Here is a 20,379-nt window from a genome sequence, read left to right on the forward strand (position 1 = left end):
TTTTTCTGATGAGTTATCGGTATTGTACGTGAACTGGTCTTTGTTGCCAGTTTAACCAAAAAGAAATTGCACAATATACTTAGTGACCTTCAAATACTCTAAAATAGAGCCATTTCTTGGATTCTGTTTATGGGCTGGAAGTAAGAGCTGCTGGTACATGACATGCTGTCTGTTTAAAGCTGGAGACCTTAACCTTGGAGGTCAGTGTATTTGTCTGCATTGGTTTTTTCTCACTGTAGTGTAAGATGCCTAAGTTCAGGTGCTGTAGTTTGTTTATAAATCAGGGTTTAGAACCGTGCTTCCCGCATAGTGACAGCCTCGTAAACATGTTGGGTGAGTAGATAAACTATGTAGTAAACCGTAGCTTTGACCTCTGATGGACCACATCAGCTGAAGGTGGGGCACTGGAGGAAGAACCTTCTAAATTACGTCATTGCTTCTGGATGTACTCTCAGGGCCAGGTCTTAGGAAGCCTAAGCTGTCAGCTTGGGAAAGTGTTCTTTAGGGTTTTATGACCCCTAACTTTGTTTCTGCTTCTGATATTTGGGTAGATCTAAATCTTCTGTAATCCACTGCACGTAGTAGATTCCGTAAAGCTTCATGTTTGTCTTTCTTCTCTGAATTTGTAGTTTTGTTTAACCTTGTGAATGACACTCCCTGGGATATGGAGATTCTGTCCACTTTAATATTAAAATCCTCCTCTGCTGAGGCCCCCCTTTAATGAGCAGTCACAGGGGATACGAGTATCTTCACGTTTTTCCTGGTTCCGGTGGTCTGTCTGCAGGCCTCTTCTCCAAACTGCCTTGTGACCAGTTTTCCATTCATGTTCCTTCCAAGTCCCTGACCATCCAGCCAAACCACTGGCCACAGCCTGTGAATGTATAATTGCACATCTGGCTAGTTTTCATTCCAGGTGGAGTGAGAGCCAGGTGCAGTGCCCAAGTCCTGTCCACTCAGAGGATTCTGCTCCACTGCTGTCCTTGGGAAGTGTCCCAGGGAGAGGCTGTGGGGCTTAGCTGTCCACTTGGGGGCAGTGTCTGCACATCGTGTAGAACCGTCTGGCCCCAGGCCCAGTCTTGGGTCCTTTGCTGGCTGATCGGGAGGAACTCCCCACGAGGCCGTGGGTGCAGGGTGGGCGGGGGAGAAGGCAGAAGAGCTGAGAGGGGGCCATGGACATCTGGGCCACTTCTTCCTGTGACTTCGTTGTGCCTGTGGGGCCTGCTCAGGCATGACCATGTGTACACCCATCCGGCTGATGTCACAGTGTTGCTGCACACGCCCTCTTTGTGGCTTGGTGGGTCAGATAAAGATAACACCCTGTTCATGACGGCAGCTCAGGTTGCATGGTAACTTGCTGGCCATGCCCAAGTGTTCGGTTTTTGTGAATGCCTGACAGCAAACCAAGAGCTTTTTCTCAGAAGGAATAGTTATCCGCAGAGGATGGCAGGGCTTTGCTCCAAAATCCTAAGGCCCTATGCTGTGATCCACCTCGAGGGCTGCCAATGGCTCCAAACAGCATCCCTGTCTGCTGCTGACACATCAGGCACCGTCGGATCTGCTGGATCCTAAGGCCAAGGGCAGAGCAGCCTGGACCTGCTGCAGAGCCTTCGCTTGTTCTGGGCCCCACTCAAAACCAGCAGTTTTTGGAGTCACTCAGTAAACAGGCCGAAGTAACACACCCAAGGGAGGAATATTTGTCTCCAAAATCCAAAGAAACCCCCTAAGCATCATTCCTCTCTTTTGGTTGTAGGAGAGACCAGATGCAACAGTCCAAAGAGGGGATATCTTGACATGGTATCCCCACCACACCACTGGAGCCCTGGAGATTTTACTGGAGGGGAAGGCTCCTGAATTATTGTTAGATTTATTCCCCGCCCCCGACTGATAGGCCTAGAGTAGTTGCTACCTCTTACTCACTAGGTCTAATTAGCATGATTTCACCACTGTGGAAGTGGGATTGTAGATGGGTGTCCAGTCTTCTGGAAGGGATTGTCATCAAGATCCCTGCAAACTAAATCGTGACGTGGATCGGCAAGGTGTACCCCTGAGTTAGGACAGTTGGAGCAGTGAAGGTGTATTGCTTACCTTGCCAGCTGAAAGCAGACTGCTTCTGTGGGCCTTGTGGACAGGGATGGGAAAAAAAAAAAAACAGCATTTTTGTCCCATCAGTAGCTTCACATCGGGAACCAGGAGATGTGTTCATTTATCCAAGGAATGAAACCCCGTCTGCTCTGGAAGCTGCAATCAGAGTCACTCCCTGGCTAAGCTTATGAGAATCCGCTGTCATTCTCCAGGGTGTGTCTTTCTTGGGGATCAGGGAACCACCACCACCGCTCATCATTCAAGTCCTTGAGGGCTGCACTAAACCCTGCATGACCTTCAGGAATGTGGGATTTCTTTTGTATTCCTGAGTTCCTAGCTAGAGGCAGTTCTAGAGCTTCTGCTTGGCCTTTTCCACCATAGTAGCTCTCACTCCACTGGTTGGGGAGCCAGTGTGGGATTCCGCCTGCTTTTGCGCCTTGGTTCAGGGACCCACTGTGAGACGTGTGAGACCTGAGCTGAAACTCCCCTGACAGTCGGACCCACGAGCCCTGTGCGGCTGGTGCACCGCAAGAGGTTTTGGGTCTCCTGGAGTTAGTATCCGTTCAGAGCCAGGGTTTGGTAGTCCCTGGAAAGTCTGATTATTTCTTTTACCCCCATGCAGTTATAACGTCCATACGCATTTGTTAATCACCTACCATCTTGTGTGACATTTATGGAATTTTCTTGAATTGTTATTTGTCTTTTTATGTCAAGTGTTTTGTGAACTTAATGTTTAAATTCTTTGGGGGCTCAGAACCCGTCTTAAATTCTTTTAGTCTCCCACGGGGCACCTGTCCCAGTTCTTGCACTGAAAACGCTCAGCACAGATTCATTGATGGGGCGAATGACCGTTATTAATTGTATCCTTAGGAATACTTTGGTAGAAGTGGACTTAAGTTGAAAAGAAATCTAACGGCTTTTTCTAAAGAATCGTCAACATGGAACCATAGTGTCTTAAACGTGTAAATCGCATGAGGATTTGAGACTAAAATATATGTCTAATGCTTTGGTATCTGTAAATAAATGTATTTAATTTGGCTTTAATACAGTATTTGGATCTTGGACATGTATTTGAAATGTGTTAACTGTATTACCTTGAAATGCCACTTCACTTCTCTGGCCCAGAATTTAGTGACACAACTAAGTAAAATATTAAACTTTGGAGTTCCCATCGTGGCTCAGTGGTTAAAGAATCCGACTAGGAACCATGAAGTTGCGGGTTCGATCCCTGACTTTACTCAGTGGGTTAAGGATCCGGCATTGCCGTGAGCTGTGGTGTAGGTTGCAGACGCGGCTCGGATCTGGCATTGCTGTGCCTGTGGTGTAGGCCGGGGGCAACAACTCCATTTAGACCCCTAGCTGGGAACCTCCATATGCCTTGGGTGCAGCCCTAGAAAAGACAAAAAAAAAAAAGAAACCAAGAAAAAAAATATTAAACTTAGTTTGGAATCTCTGTATCTCATAGCAAGATGTAGCTCTGTCTGTAATGAAAAAATGATGAAAACATTTTCTTGAAAACGGAGTTCCTGTCATAGCTCAGTGGAAGTGAACCTGGCTAGTATCCATGAAGACGCAGGTTTGATCCCTGGCCTTGCTCAGTGGGTTAAGGATCTGGTGTTGCCGTGAGCTGTGGTGTAGGTCGCAGATACAGCTCGGATCCCATGTAGTTGTGGCTGTGGTGTAGGCCGGCGGCTGTGGCTCTGATTAGACCCCTAATTTGGGAACCTCCACATGCCATGGGTACGGCCCTAAAATAAAAATAATAGCAATGGTGATAATAAAGAATAACATTCAAAAATGTGAGATGTAGGAGTTCCCGTTGTGGCGCAGTGGTTAACGAATCCGACTAGGAACCATGAGGTTGCGGGTTCGGTCCCTGCCCTTGCTCAGTGGGTTAACGATCCGGCGTTGCCGTGAGTTGTGGTGTAGGTTGCAGACGTGGCTCGGATCTGGCGTTGCTGTGGCTCTGGCGTAGGCCGGTGGCTACAGCTCCGATTCGACCCCTAGCCTGGGAACCTCCATATGCCGCGGGAGCGGCCCAAGAAATAGCAACAACAACAACAACAAAAGACAAAAGACAAAAAAAAAAAAAAAGAAAGAAAAAAAAAAAGAAAATGTGAGATGTGGAAATGCTGTTGGAGCAGGAGTGAGGCAGGGTGGTAACACTCTGGTCATGGACTGTTCTAGCCGGGGGCCTTTGTGACTTGTCAGCTGGACACTCTGAGGTTCCTCTCACTCGGTGTGGCCATGGCAGGCAGCAGGTGGGGCTCACTATAGGATGGTACAGAAGGGGCCGAGGGGACAAATTCAGTCATGGCTAAAATGTGTGTTGCTATTTTCCTCGTTATAATTACAATGTATTATTAGAATTAAAATAGGAGAAGGGTAAAAATGGACAGGAAGAGGAAAATACTTGTATTCCCTTTCTGTATCTTGAATGCTGTTAATAAATTCGTAGTAAAATGCGACCCTCTTTACTTCCATGAGTGAAAAACCCATGATTCAGCCGCTTAGTAGGTTTTCCTTTTTTGGTGATGAGGATGGTTGTGGAGCTAGAGAAGGGTAGTCGCAACTGCCCTGGATGCCACTGAATTGTTCACTGTAGGAAGGTCATTTTATGTATGTAAGTTAAAGGTTACAGTAGAAATGAAACATTGATAGCTCTTTGGATGGAATTAAGTTGTGGCCTTGAATAAAATAAGGAAAGAATTCTTCAGATTCTGAGCTGTCTTCTCCCAGTGGGGCTCAGTTTTTGGTTAAGCTGTCCATAGTGCTTATGGCCGGGCAGAGACACACGATGGCCCACTGTAAGATTCAGCCTATTAAGCGAGAACCGCAGTCATCTGAGTTGACTTCGCACGGTATGTGGTATGTGCGCTTTATTTTGATTTGTCCACAGGGTTAGTCAGTATAGTATACCGTTGTGGACATCATCAAGGAACTACAAAATCTGTCTTTGTTTTATATATTTTCCCGTCCTATAGAAGGTCAAAAAATTCAAGCTATTAGATTATAAGCAATCAAATTAAAAAAAATAAAAGCAAGTATTATATTTACTTCTGTAGAAACATTCAATCAAAAGTCAGTTCTTACTAAATTTAAGGTACCATTGTAATGTATACATGTAAGGATAACCTGACCCCCTTGCTGCACAGTGGGAAAAAAAAAATAAAATAAAAAAAAAATAAATAAATTTAAGGTACCATTGTCAGAACTGTGTTACTAACAATTTCTCGTTAGTTGGCCTCAATAGCCAGTCATTTATTATAATGTGCATCACTATAGTTACTGGACATTGTTTATAATAGTAAACGCAAAACAATGTAAGTAGGAAGTGTGCTTGCTTAAATTTTGGTAGATCCAAATAGTGGAATCCTTTCTTGACCATTTTAGATGATGATGTAGATGAGTATTCATTGACATAGAAAGATGTTGAGAAGATGTTTTTCTCTGCGTGGTAGGAGTATATGATATAAGAATTTATAAAATTTTTGTTTTGGTATTTGCATTGTGTAAAGTTTCTGTAGTAGATGTGTATTGCTTTTTCGTTATAAGAAAAAAGTTTCACAGCTTATTTTGCTAAAATTGTTCCTTTTGTTGTTTCCCTAAGTACATAAGTAAAAGCTATTTTATTTTATTTTTTTGTCTTTTTTGCCATTTCTTGGGCCGCTCCTGTGGCACATGGAGGTTCCCAGGCTAGGGGTCAAATCGGAGCTGTAGCTGCCAGCCTACGCCGGAGCCACAGCAATGCTGGCTCCAAGCCACGTCTGCGACTCACACCACAGCTCACGGCAACACCAGATCGTTAACCCACTGAGCAAGGCCAGGGATTGAACCGGCAACCTCATGGTTCCTAGTCGGATTTGTTAACCACTGCGCCACGACGGGAACTCCAGTAAAAGCTATTTTAATTCTGAAGTTCTCGACACTCACTATTCACTCAAAAGCAAACTTGTACTCTTTCCTTTAAAGCTATGCTTTCCTCGTAGAATTTTTTGATTATGTGTCACTTTTTGACACTTGGATTAGAATCCTCAATTCCATTGAAATACTGAAAAACCAGTACTTCAAAAAAACTTAGTTTTGTCCTATTGGAAATTGTTGAAGATGGCTGAACTTGAATTTATTTTCTTATTTAAATTCTGAAGTTTTTTGTCTGTGTGGTGAAAAGTAATAGATTATTTGCTTTATAGTATTGTGTATTGTATTGAAATATTTTGTGAGTCCAGCAGATGGAGCTAGAAGTTAATGCATCCTATGATGCTCTGGCAAATAAGGTTTGGCTTGGTTGGGTTTTTCACTAAGTATTCTGGGATTATTAAATAACCTTTGTCTAAGTTTAGGTACTTCTTTCAGGGATAGACATTGAATAGCTTTCAAAAAGGTTGTCATTGATACTGATTTAGGTAAGCTACGAGGTTTCTCAATTTTTAGGGTTCTGCCACTGTATTTGAAGCATTTAATTTTAGCTTTCTGAAGTAGAGAAGTTTAGCTAAGATTTTTTAAAAATCTTATAAATCGACATGTAATAATATAAAATACAGTAAAGGTGGTGGGAGTTATGTTTATCGGCCCTAATTTTTAATTTAGGAAGGTTTTATGAAAATTATGGAATTTCTTAAGGAATATTTGCCTGTGTATGTCTGATATGTGTGTGTAAAATGCTGGAAACATACTTAAGTTTTACACAGTTGCCAAGAATAAAATGACAACTTAGGAGTGAAGAGTAGCTGTGTTATTTTTCTATATATTAAAGGTTTTCATAGTAACTTTAACTTATATTTGATGATTGGCATAAGCTAAATCTAAAGGTTTTACATTATTCTGGTTAATAAACTTATTTTTTTGTATTTAATTATTTAGACTTTGAAAAAAGCTAGTTAGTAACATAGATGATTATACTGTTAGGTAGTGTTATTACCATCAACTCTGAAATTCTTTGTTAAGTGAATTTTTCTTGCAAAAATAAATATGGTGGAGGTTGTATCTCTTTCTGTAACTGGTTGTTAAAACCATCAGCAGTAGTGTTGAATCGCCTGGAGAAAGGGAACTGGGGGAAAATAAAAAAAAATTAATTATATATCTTGTGTATAATGTTCATTACAAACTTAAAACGAGGTGTTACTCAGAATCTTTGCAATCATCCTGATCATTTTCTGGACTTGTTCAAAATACAGTACTGCTTGTTAACGTCTCATTGATAAAGATTTTTTTTGTATTTAGCTCTTCCTAACTGTCTTCATTTTAAGGGTGTTGGTTAGTCAGAATAGATACTTTTACTGATTTGTAATCTTTTGCCCAAGGCAGACTTCCATTTTTTAAGCTTGTGACTTCCAGAGAAGAATTTGAATTTGTAGTTTTAACTACATGAAAGGGACACACAGAGTCAGAAAGATCAATTCTGGAAGTATGTATATTTAGAGATCAGTAACAATAATAAAGTCCTATTTTTCCTATGGATGATCATTTATTGTTTTAAATTACAAAAATTAGGAGTTCCCGTCGTGGCTCAGTGGTTAACGAATCTGACTAGGAACCATGAGGATGTGGGTTCGATCTCTGGCCTTACTCAGTGGTTAAGGATCCAGTGTTGCCGTGAGCTGTGGTGTAGGTTGCAGGCGCAGCTCGGATCTGGCGTTACTGTGGCCCTGGTGTAGGCCGGTGGCTATAGCTCCGATTGGACCCCTACCCTGGGAATCTCCACATGCCATTAGAGCGGCCCTAGAAAAGGCAAAAAGACAAAAAAAAAAAAAAAAAAAAAAAAAAAAATTACAAAAATTAAAAGTACACAGAGTATATTCACCATTTTATTAAAGTTGGATTTGTTAAAACCTTTCTGTATTTGAAAGATGTTTTGGTATCTTAAGGCTTGGGTGTACACATGTGCACACAAATATAAACAAATGTAGAAGTGTTTTGTTTTGTTTTTTTTTAATGGCCCCTCCTGTGGCATATTGACGTTCCCAGGCCAGGGACTGAATCTGAGAGTCGCAGCTGTGACCCATGTCGGAGCTGCATCAACAGCAGATCCTTTAACCCACTGTGTGGGCTTGGGAACCGCACCTCCACAGTGACATGTGCTGCTGCAGTCAGGTCCTTAACCCATTGTGCCGGCAGGAACTCCTAGAAGTGTTAGTTCTGTTTCAGTGTCTTACAAAGTGGTCAGAAGCTCAACTAAGCATTTTATTTTACACGGATGAATAGAATTAATGGGGTATCATATTATCAGTTTAAACATTTCCTTTCGTAAAATCTTAGTAAAGTTATGTTCTCTTTTTGGCAAACATACAAAGGCCTTCAGCTTAGGGTCTCATGGGCTGAACTTAAAGTTTTTACAGATTTGTATTCCTTATTGGAGGATCTGGCGAAGAATTTGCTTCAAAGTTCATTCAGGGTGTTGGCTGAATTTGTTTTTTTGTGATTGTAGGCTTGAGGCCCCCATTTCCTTGCCAGCTGTTACCTAGGTGCAGGTCTTTGCCCTAGAGACCACCTGCTGCTTCTCTAGAGTTTCCACACGACTCCTCCCAGCAAAGTTGCGTCCGGTTCCTCCCTGACTTACCCTTCTGCTGCATTTCTGACTCCACTTCGAGAAAGTTCTCAAGTGCTTTTAAAGGCTCCTTTGGTTGGTTGTGCCCATCTGGCTAATCCAAGATGGTCTTCCTCTCTCTCTTTTAAGGTCCATAGCCTTAATCATATCTGCAGTATCCCTTTTTTTTTTTTTTTTTTTTTTGCCATGTATGTTGGTGTGAATAGGGTTTCCCCCACATTCACATCTACTTAGAACCTCAGAACATAACCTTATTTGGAAATAACATTTTGGCAGATGCAGTTAATAAGGTCATAATAGATTAGGGCAGGCCCTAATCCAATAACTTGTATCCTCTTAGAAGAAGATAGAACAGAGACAGTCACAGTGGTAAGAAGCCCAAGTAAAAACAAAGGCCGAGACTGGAGTGGTGCATCTGCAAACCCAGGACTATGAGATATTACAGGCAGCCGTTAGAAGAGATAAGGAAGCCTTCTTTCCCAGAGCCTCCAGAAGGAGTGTGGTCCCGCTGACTCCTTGGCTCTGGACTTCCAGCCTCCACAACTGTGAGAGAATGAATTTATGTTGTCTGAAGCCATCCGTCTATGGTACTTTGTTACAGCATCCCTAGAAAACCAGTATACTGGGTAACATAGTCAATAATATACTGTATAACAATTCCAGGGATTAAAGTATGGATATCTTTGGGGGTTCACTCTGACTCTTTTGAGTCTGCAGCTCAGTACGAAGCAGGAAAATACAACTCACAATGAGGAGAAAAAGCAATCAAAACTAACTCACAATTGATACAGATTCAGAATTAGTAGATAAGAACATTGAAATATTTCTTATAACTCTATTTCATATGTTCCAGAAGCTAGAGGAAAAGATTGACCATATTGAGACATGAAAGATAAAAAGGAACCAAATAAATTTCTAAAGATGAAACCTGTAATGTCTAACATGAAAAAGGTATTGGATGGGATAAAAGCAGATTAGACATTGCAAAAGAGGTCGTTGAATTTGGAAATAGAAAACTCTCTAAAAAAGAAACAGAGAAAAAACTGACCAGGGCATCAGTGATAATTATTGATGTTCCTTAAGGAGGGAGGGGTAAGAGAAATATTTGAAAAATTAACAGCAGAAAGTTTTCAAGATTAGGTGAAAACTAAACCCACTTTACTTATCTAAGAAGCTCAGTTTGCCCCAGGTACAGTAAACCTGCCAAGATATATCATCAGATTTGTCAAAACCAGTGATAAGGAGAAAATCTTATATGCATTCAGAGAAAAAGACAAAGTATAGAGGAGCAATGATGAGAATCATAGCCTATTTCTTTTGCAAAAAAAATGCAAGCCAGGTGGCAAGGTAGCAACATCTTTAAAGTACCAAAAGAAGAAGGCCATGCCAACTTAGTTCTGTATCCAGTGAAAATATTTTTTCAAAGCAAAGTCAAAATTAAAGACAGTGTCAGATATACAAAAGGCAAAAATTCACTACAGACCTATCCTGCCATAAATAAGGAAAGTCCTTTAGGCAGAGGCAAAGTAGTAGGAAATAGAAATCTGAATCTACAAAATAGAATGAAGAGTACTAGACGTGACTGATTTGTGGGTAAAGATAAAGGAGTTTGTCTTTAACATATAAATCTTATGAAAAGATAATTGATTTTAAATACAAAACTAACAGTATATTGTGAGTTTTATGATGTGCAATTAAAAATGACAACAGTAGCACAGGGGCAGGAAGAAAGAAATGGAATAGGCTCCTGCAAGGTTCTTAGGCTGTACAGGAAGTGCTGTAACGTCTCTTGGAGGCAAATTGTGATGAGCTAAAGATGTATCTGACCACCCCAAAACAACCCTAAAATAGCTCAAAATGGAAATGTAGTCAGTAGGCAAACAAAAGAAATAGAATGGGATCATAACAATGGTTAATCCAAAGGGTGGTAGGACAGGAAGAAGAGAAGACAGAACAGTGGCACCAGTGGAGAACAAAGAGCAAGTTGATACGCTTAAACTTGATCACATCAATAAACATTAATGGTCTAAACACTCTAATTAAAAGAGATGATCAGATTGAATAAATTTTTTAAAAATTTTTTTGTCTTTTCTGAGGGCCACACCTGCGGCATATGGAGGTTCCCAGGCTAGGGGTCTAATTGGAGCTGTAGCTACCGGCCTTCGCCAGAGCCACAGCAACACAATATTGGAGCTGCGCCTGCAACCTACACCACAGCTCACAGCAACGCTGTGATCCTGAACCCACTGAGGGAGGCCAGGGATCAAACCCGCAAGCTCATGGTTCCTAGTTGGATTTGTTTCCGCTGCGCCACGATGGGAACTCCAATTATCAGATTGAATAAAAAAGAAAGGCATGAAGTTCCGGTGCAACGGAAGCGAATCCAGCTAGGAACCATGACCTTGCGGGTTCCATCCCTGGCCTTGCTCAGTGTGTTAAGGATCTGGCGTGGCTGTGGCTGTGGCGTAGGATGGCAGCTATAGCTCTGATTAGACCCCTAGCCTGGGAACCTCCATATGCCACGGGTGCGCCCCTAAAAGATCAAAAGACAAAAAAAAAAAAAAAAAGGCACAAGAATATGCTGCCCACAAGGAACTCACTTTAAATGTAAACATAAATAGGTTAACAGCAACAGGAGAAAAAGATATAGTAATTCTAATAAAAAAACGGAATAGGTATATTATTATCAGGAAAGGGTAAGGAATGTTATCAGGCATAAAGAAGATCCTTTCGTAATGATGGAGGAATTTGTTCATCAAAAGAACATAATAATAAACTTTACCCATTATCTACCTATCTATCTAGAGAATACCTGTTTACTAAATAGCTCTTAAATGTGTGAAGCAAAAACCTATGGAAATGAAAGGACTAATAGTCAAAATCACAATTGTATTCTGATACGTTGATATCCCCTTTTCAATAGTTGATAAAACAAGTAACCAGGAAGAAAATTTAAGGATATAGAAGACTTGAAATAACACATAACTAACTTGGCCTAACTTGCATTTATGGAACACTCTGCCCAACAGTAGTGGAATACATTCTTTTGAATTACTCTGGGAGCATTTACGAAGACAGCCAAATTCTATGCCATGAAGCCAGTCTCAATCCTTTATTTATATCATATAAGATACGCTTCCTAACAACAGTGAAAGTAAATGGGAAATCAGTGACAGTATCATATCCAGGAAATCCCTTAAGTATTTGGTGACTAAATGACATACTTCACAACAACTCTTAGGTCAAAGAAGAAATCAAAAGAGAAATTTGAAAGTGTTTTGAACTGAATGAAAATGAAACATTTCAAAATTTATACCACAGGGAGTTCCCTTCATGGCTCAGTGGTTGACGAACCCAGCTAGGATCCATGAGGATGTGGGTTCGATCCCTGGCCTCGCTCAGTGGGGTAAGGATCCAGCATTGCTGTGAGCTATAGTGTAGGTCACAGATGTGGCTCGGATCGAGTGGCTGTGGCTGTGGGATGGGCCAGCAGCCATAGCTCCGGTTTGACCCCTAGCCTGGAAACTTCCATATACTGTGAATGTGGCCCTAAAAAGCAAAAAAAAAAAAAAAAAAAAATCCCCAAACCAAAAACCAAAACCAAAAAAACTTTATAGCACAAAGATACCTGTTTTAGAAAAGAAAAAAGGTCTTAAATCAATTCCTGTAGCTTCTGCCTTAAGAAACTAGAAAAAGGGGAGCATGAATCCCAAAGTAAGAAGGAGATGGGAAATAAAAAGAGAAATCAACAAAATAGAAAACGAGATATGCAGAGAAAATCAATGAGAAGATCAAAAAAGTTGATAAGGCTCTAGTCAGATGGATCAGGAAAATAAAAATACCAGTTATCAATGTCAGAATGAGAAAGGTGATATCACTATAGATTCTACGGCTATTAAAGGCATAATTACTGCGTATCAGGAACACCTTTATGCCAGCAAATTCAGCGACCTAGAGAAATGGAAAAATTCCTTGAACGGCAAGAACTAACGAAACCCTCTCAAACAGTGTGGAAATGTTACAGTCTCTCAAATGAAACTGTAGACCAAGAACACCTCACTCTAAGTCCTACTGAATAGTGAAGGAAGAAATAATGCCAATTCTACAGACTTTTTAAGAAAATTGAAAATGGGGGACTACTTCCTAACTCAAGTCGGCATTACCCTGATACCAAAACCAGACAGACATGAAAACTACACATGAATACCCCTCATGAATATAGATGCATAAATTTAAAAATTTCAGCAAATCAAATATAACAACATATAGAAAGGCTAGTATTTCATGACTTTTGAAAAGTCAGTGAATAATTTATTATATACACGTGCTAAAAAAGAAAATTTATACAGCCATTTGCAGTATGTGCAGAAAAGGCACGACAAAATTTTTTTTTTTTTTTTTTTTTTTTTTTTTTTTGTCTTTTTGTCGTTGTTATTTCTTGGGCCGCTCCCGCAGCATATGGAGGTTCCCAGGCCAGGGGATGAATCGGAGCTGTAGCCACTGGCCTACGCCAGAGCCACAGCAACGCGGGATCCGAGCCGCGTCTGCAACCTACACCACAGCTCACGGCAACGCCGGATCGTTAACCCACTGAGCAAGGGCAGGGACTGAACCCGCAACCTCATGGTTCCTAGTCGGATTCGTTAACCACTGCGCCACGACGGGAACTCCAAGGCACGACAAAATTTAACATCCATTCTTTTTTTTTTTTTTTTTTTTTTAAGGACTGCGGGTACAGCATATGGAAGTTCCAGGTTAGGGGTTGAATCGGAGCTATAGCTGCCGGCCCACACCATAGCCCCAGTGACGCCAGATCCAAGCCTTGTTTGTGACCTACACCGCAGCTTACAGCAATGCTGGATCCTTTAACCCACTGAGCGAGGCCAGGGATTGAACCTGCATCCTCAGGGCTCCTAGTCAGGTTCATTACCACTGAGCTATGATGGGAACTCCTCAACATCCATTCTTAATAAAATCTCTCAGCCAATGAAGCATGAAAGGGAATTTCCTCATCCTAAGAAAGAGCATCTGTGAAAACCCTACAGCTAACACCATGGTTGATAGGGAAAAGTTGCATGCTTTTTTACCTGAGATCAGAACAAGGCAAGGATGGTCCCTCTCACCACTTCTATTCAAGAATAAAGGACATTCAGATTGGAAAAGAAAAAGTAAAACTGTCTCTATTAACAGATAATATGACTGTCAATATAGAAATTGTGATGGCCTCTATTATAAAAAAGATATTACAACTAATAAGTGAATTTTATAAGGTTGTGGGATACAAAATCAATACATAAAACTCCGTTGCATTTCTGTATACTAGCAAGGAATAATTGGAAATTGATTTGAAAACCGGTGTCATTTATATACAGTAGAAGCAGAAATATGAAATGCTTAAAAATATGTGAGACCTAAATGCTGAAAACTAAGAGACACTATTGAGAAAACTTAAGAAATGTAAGAAATGGAGAGAGATGCTGTGTTCATAATTAGAAGACGGTACTATTAAGATGTCAGTTCTCCCCACATTGATCTGTGTAGTCAACACAATCTCAGTCAAAATACCAGTATTTTTTTTTTTTTTTAAAGAATTTGGAAAGCTGATCTAAAATTTATGTGGGCATTCAAAGGACTTAGACTAGCCAGGCCAACTTTGAAAGAGAGCTAGACTGGAGGACTGTCTCCCTGACTCAGGGATTATTTTACGGCGATAGTGATTGAGACTGTGTTGTATCCGCACAGAGATAGAGCAACTCACTAGAGTAGAGAGTCCAGGAATATATCCAATCATATTGTCAATTTATTTTTCGTGAAGGTGCAAAGGCAATTTGGTGGAAATAGGCTATTCTTTTCAACAGATGGTATTGGAGTAATTGGATGATTATAGGGGAAAATGAATTTCAGTCCACACCTGGCACCACATACAAATAGTGATCCGAAAGAATCATAGACCCAAATGTAAATTCTAAAACCAAGACTTGTAGAAGAAAACATAAGAGAAAGTCTGACACTGGGCCAGACTGTAATTTCTTAGATAAGGCAGCTAAAGCATGAGCTGCTAAGCAAATGTTGATGAATTGGATTTCATCAAGAAATTTCTTTCTTTGAAAGATACTGTTAAGAAGATGAAAGGCAGTCCCCAGAGTGGGAGAAAATATCTGCAGATCATACACCTGCCAAAGGACTTGTGTTCAGAGTATAACGAACTTGCCAAACCGAGTAAGAAAACACACCACCCAGTGAAATAGTGGGAGACATCTTAGCAAAGAAGATGTAAATGGACGGCGTATAAGTTCCTGAAAAGATGTTCACGTTGAAACTGACAGCCCTGACGGCCCGAACGCAGCCAGAACGCAGATGGAGACTCCATCCCACGTGCCGGGACTCGAACCCAGCCAAAGCCCAGATTGGGAGTTGAAGACACGGTTTTAAATGAGAATCACTCTCCCTGTGTCTGGACTCCCTGAGGTCAGGTTCTTCATGTCTCCGCGCAGAAGGAATTCAGCGAGAGACAAAGTGATGGACACGGGGCAGATTTATTAGGATAGGACGCTTGTGAGAGGCGCCAGCGAGCAGGCATGGACGCTCTGCCCTGAGGATGCCCTGAGGATCCTGTGGGCGGCAGTTTTATCCTCCAAGAGGAGCGGGGGTGGGAAAGGCCCGCCTCTTCCTTTCTGGAAGTCGCAGCTCCTCCTTAGCATCGGGTCAGGTGTGTATTCAAATCAGCTGAGAGGCGGTCCTCAGACTCTTGCCCTGGGTCTGAATCTGAATGCAGCCCTCATCCCATCCCCAACCCCATGACTTGAGGCAGTTCTCCTACCTCCACCAGCAAAGCAAGCCTGCCTTGTGCTGATGGCTTTCCTGAACCGCCAGTGGGCTCCTAGCATGCCCCAGGTTTCCCTGTTTAGCTGTGATCCCCTTTTGAGACTTCTACAACCACCTGTGCCTACTCCATCCCTATCAATATCATTATTCATTGGGGAAGTGCAAATGAAAACTGTAGAGATATACCACTGTACAGCTATTACAGTGGCTGAAACTGAAAAGTCTGGCTGTATTACCATTTTTTTTTTGTGTGTGTGTGTCAAAATGCAGATGAAATTTGAACTCACCTGTTAGGAATGTAAAGTTATATGCCCATTTTGGAAAACTTGTTGGCAGTTTTGTAAAACGTTAAACGTACACCTGCTACATGACCCAGACCTTGCACGCCCATGTATGTAGTCAAAAGAAGCAAAAGCCTGTGTCCACATGAAGAGCTGTTTCTAACAGCTTTAGTTGTGAGAGCCACAACCCATATAGCAGTTTGCAGGTGGATGGATGCAGTTTAATAACTGGATGTGATCTGCTACCAAGGGACAGACGACTGATACTGCCACCATATTGAAGAATCTCAGCATAATTGTGCTGGTGAGGAAGCCGATAGAAAATTCTAGAAAATGCAGTCTTTTGTCAAGTGCGGAATCTGGTGGATGTGGTATGGGGTGGGGTAGGGAGTGGCGAGAGGCAGTGATTTTAAAATGGTTTGAGGGAACTTGGGGATGATGGATACAGTCGTCTGGCTGATGGCGGCATAACGCAAATTTTATGAATTTGTACACTTTGTGTCATTTGTGTCCATTGTAATGCAATACATTTGTTACAGATTAATATTTTTTACTTTTCATATATGTCTTGATTTTCTGCAAAGTGAACGTGGGTGCTCCAAAAGTGTGGTAGTTTGGTACAGGAGCTAATTGGCGCTGTGGGCTCTTAGCCTCTGGGGATGTGAGTGTTATTAAAAGCAAAAAGTCATTAAGGGCTTATTCTGTGACAGGCGTGCTGATTGTCGGTCATGCATTATTTCACCTAATTCCCAGCACCCCCTGCAGACACGGTCCTCAGCCTCAGGTATTGATCAAGAACCTGTGACTTAGAAGCTGTGTCACATGGAAGTGCAGACGGGGCTTGAACCCAGGTCTGTCTGAAGCTCCTGTGTGTGCATTTGCCCACCCTCCTGTGTCCTCTTCCTGGTTATTGACATGATACAACAATTGGCTATATTCATAACCCCTTTGAATGAAGAAAAGGGTTAAGATGTTTTGCATCTTTTAAAAAAATTTTTTTTAATTTTTTAGGACTGGAAAGTATTTTAGAACAATTTTTATTTTTCAAAGGGCACATTAAAGCTTTTCCCCTGCAAGACATGAAGACATCGTTTTCGGAAGTATTTTGTAGAACATTTTATTTCCTGCTGAGATTATTATATTGTAAAATGCATTCAGTCTGTCTAGATTTTTGAATAAGAAGCTGTAAATTGATTTTTTAATTACATCACCTTACCTACTAAAGGGAGTGAATCTCTCTCGGTAACCTGTACAAGTGCTGCATTCATCTTTTGCTTGTTTGTTTGCCCTGCTGCTCCAAAGAGGATGCCAGGCAGTGGTGAAGTATATCTTGGTTTGTAACCAAAGCAGGCAGGGACTGGTTTACTTTGGTTCCCAGAGAGCCCCTCCTCCCCCCATGCCGGCTCCATGTCTGTCCGGAATGGAAGCTCTGTGAGGGCAGAGGTTTGTGTTGTGTTCATTACTGGGTTTCCAGTGCCTGCGACAGTGCCTTGGAAATAAGGGTGTTAGAAGTCTCTCCGTTGCCTGTTTTCAAAAGCATTGGATTATAATTGCATTGTAGTACATTGAATTTATACTTAACCTAATTTTTATCTTTGGTTCTTGATTTTCTAAATTTTAATGAAGATTATAGCCGTCAGTTTTAAGGTTTAGTGTTTTACCTATAAAAAATAAGTTGTTGGGCCAGATATTGTCCATGACATATCTAAAGTTCTGTCATTAAAAAAAAAAACCTAATATTATTATTATCTAAGTTGCTTTATATTGTGATTTTATGAGTGCAAAATGTGCCAAAAAGGGAAAAGGTGATGTGAACTTCCTTTCTTTTGTACTTTTTCTTTCTCACTTGGAATTACTTACTTAAAAAAAACCTTCCAGAGTTCCTTGGTCACTGGGGGTGGGGGGTGGGGGGGTGGTTAAGGATCTGGCATTGTCACTGCTGTGGCTCAGGTTCAGTCCCAGGCCCAGAAACTTCCACATGCTGCAGATGTGGCCCCCCCCCCCCAAAAAAAAAAACTTCTATGATGTAGTGTTTTTTAAAAATTCCAGGAATTAGTGCAGCTACCCGTGGGCTTTGCACTCTTGGCAGGTTTTATATGACCAGCCTCTGTCATGCTGGGGGATTGCTGTGAAGAGTAAATGAGTTTGTATAATATCTGTAAATCACTTAGAATAGTGCTTGGTGCATAAGGGCTCAATAAATGCTAATTATTACTTTTAGGTTTTTATGAGGCTTAAACTAAACAAGATTATACATATAAGATGTTTAGTAGAGTATCTGGCATTTATTAAGTGCTCAGTAAATGCTCTTGGCTCTAATTTAAATATTCAGGTGCCAATATGTCTGAAGAGGCTGTGTCTTTGGTCTCTGCATATGTCATATCTCTAGTGAATTTTAGGGCATGAGGAAAAACCATTAGGTTCTATATTGACTTTTCCCAATAGAGTACGAGTTACAAAGTTTCCTGGTGGCCTAGTGGTTAAGGACCTGGCATTGTTTATTAGGCCTCTCTTCAAGTTTATGATTATTTTTTATCACCAGAAAGTATAGATCTTTGATTAATATCACCATTTAGCACAGCAGTTTTCTCTGACAAGGCTTGTCAATATCTAACCCATTTTTCTTTTATTGTCATCCTCCTTATAGGTTTGTGGAACCTTGCCTCTCTCTTTTCCAATCTTTGTTTATTTGTATTGATGCCCTTTGCCTTTTTCTTTCTGGAATCAGAAGGTTTTGCCGGCCTGAAAAAGGTATGTAAATTATGTTTTGGAATTGAATTTCTTAAATTCAGAAGTAAGTATCATTCACGGTGAACTAGAAAAAGTAGGCTTAAACAGCCACTTTACTGGATGTGAAAAGTCTAATGAATAATAACAACATCTTGCTCATTTTGCTATTTTCACCGTAGTACCAGTGATGCTACGTACCGAGTTGTTTTACGTGTCCGTGGGGAGGACGTTCTCTTGACTTTGAATGCTTTTGCGGTGTGTGCAGAGTTGATGTGGCATCTTTTGTAGAGTGAATACACCTGATACAATAGCTCTTATTCCTTTCTTAAGCTGTCTCATTTAAAGCAGGACATGAAATTTGAAAAATCTTAAAATACCTCTTGATGAAAAATTATTGTGCATATCCAGCGTTGAGAGGAGAGGGTGTGCAGTAAGGCTTTACCGGGCAGTCACATCCCCACATGCTGTGACCTGCTGCTCTTAGGTGAAGGTGGGAGGCTGAGACGTGGGCAGAACTGGAGACTCTGCCAGAGCATCTTAAACAGCTATCAGCCATAACGTTATCAATGGTGATAACTCCCCCTATCCGTGAGTATAACATTTTAAAGTGAAGGGGACAGCGTTTCCATTTATAGCTTCTATAGCTCTTTGCTATAAAGGTTTGGAATATGATGCAAAGATTTCAGTGGGTAATACTTTTTGGGTGACTTTTAAACTCAAGAAAAGCCGTTGTCGTGTTACGGTTTATAGACACATTACACCTTTAAAATTTTTCGTTAGGACTGTTCACGTTCATATTCATACTGTGACAGTAATGGAGTGAAATTTAATGTGATCAAATTGTCTAAGAACCGCATATGTACAATTGCAGAACCAGAACTAAAACCCAGGCGCTGCTTCTCACCTTCCCAAGGTGTGCATGTTTTCACCTGTCAGCACTATGGAGGGCACAGTTAAAGCCAGCAAGGGAGGGGACGTGGCCACGGACGAGGGTGGAGGGTGGAGGAGAAGAGGACTGTGACGGGCAGGCTGGCAGCGGGAGGGGCAAGGAAGGCTCTGCGTGGTGCCCCAGTGTAGGAGGCAAAGGGCGGTGCCCTGGGAGCCGAGAGAGAGCTCAGGGGACTGGAACCTAAGACGCTGCAACAAAGAGGGTCGGAAAGGAGCTCAGAAGAAACGGCATCGCTGGAGACACTTGCAAGAGTGGTTTCTGTGGGGTTTTGGAGCCTTTTGCTGGACATTCGTTCATTTGACAGTTTTACTAGGCACTTGGTGGATGCAGGGGCTTGCTGGATGCAGAACCAGACAGACAGGGCTCTTGCCTTCAAGGGATGAACAGAGGGAGTCCTTAGAGATGCAGACATAGCCTGTGGTGGAGGAAGTCCCGTCCACGCTACTCTGGAGAGGTGTCTTGGTTTGCCCGGGAATCGGGGGAGGCATCACGGGAGGAGTTGGCAGGCACCTGAGCTGAGCCTTGAGTACACGCTCCAGGCTTGAGCGAGGACCCAGCCTCTGACTGAACTGACGGAGTCCTGCTGCTTAGCTGTGGTGTGGAGAAGGAGTGTCATCGGTCGGGACCACATCCTTCGGTCTGAGAGTTTGTAACTTACGCTGTAGACAGCAGGGAATCAGCAAAGGATTTTTGAAAAGTTTTGCATCTCCTATTTGATTTAAGCATGTTCAGAGATAAATACACACGTCAGAATTTCAACCTATGTCACCAGGGAAAGGAGTCCATGCCACACAAGGCCAAAGACGGCTCTGTAGAGATCCTGCCCTCCTGGCTCAGTCAGACACCTGGCTCCCTCAACAGAGCATCTCAGCGTGTGGCACTAAAATTGCCTCGTGACACTGGGTTTATGTATACAGGGTTCCCATCTTCCCATCTTTCTTTCATGTGTGCAAAAGCAATGGATA

The 20,379-nt window shown here is 41.7% G+C and overlaps 1 protein-coding gene across 4 annotated transcripts in view; it reads left to right on the forward strand.

Annotated features, from left to right (window-relative positions):
- LMBR1 (limb development membrane protein 1) overlaps nucleotides 1-20,379 on the forward strand; it is a 139,490-nt gene that overhangs the window by 36,699 nt on the left and 82,412 nt on the right. For 3 of the 4 annotated variants that reach the window (XM_021079157.1, XM_021079158.1, XM_021079159.1), the window contains exon 5: nucleotides 18,383-18,486. The exons of the other annotated variant lie outside the window; for it this stretch is intronic. In XM_021079157.1, the coding sequence (XP_020934816.1) occupies nucleotides 18,383-18,486 (104 nt within the window). The remainder of the gene's footprint in view (nucleotides 1-18,382; nucleotides 18,487-20,379) is intronic. 4 annotated transcript variants of the gene reach the window in all.

The sequence above is a fragment of the Sus scrofa genome, chromosome 18 (assembly GCF_000003025.6).
Source record: "Sus scrofa isolate TJ Tabasco breed Duroc chromosome 18, Sscrofa11.1, whole genome shotgun sequence".
Classification (NCBI taxonomy): domain Eukaryota; kingdom Metazoa; phylum Chordata; class Mammalia; order Artiodactyla; family Suidae; genus Sus; species Sus scrofa.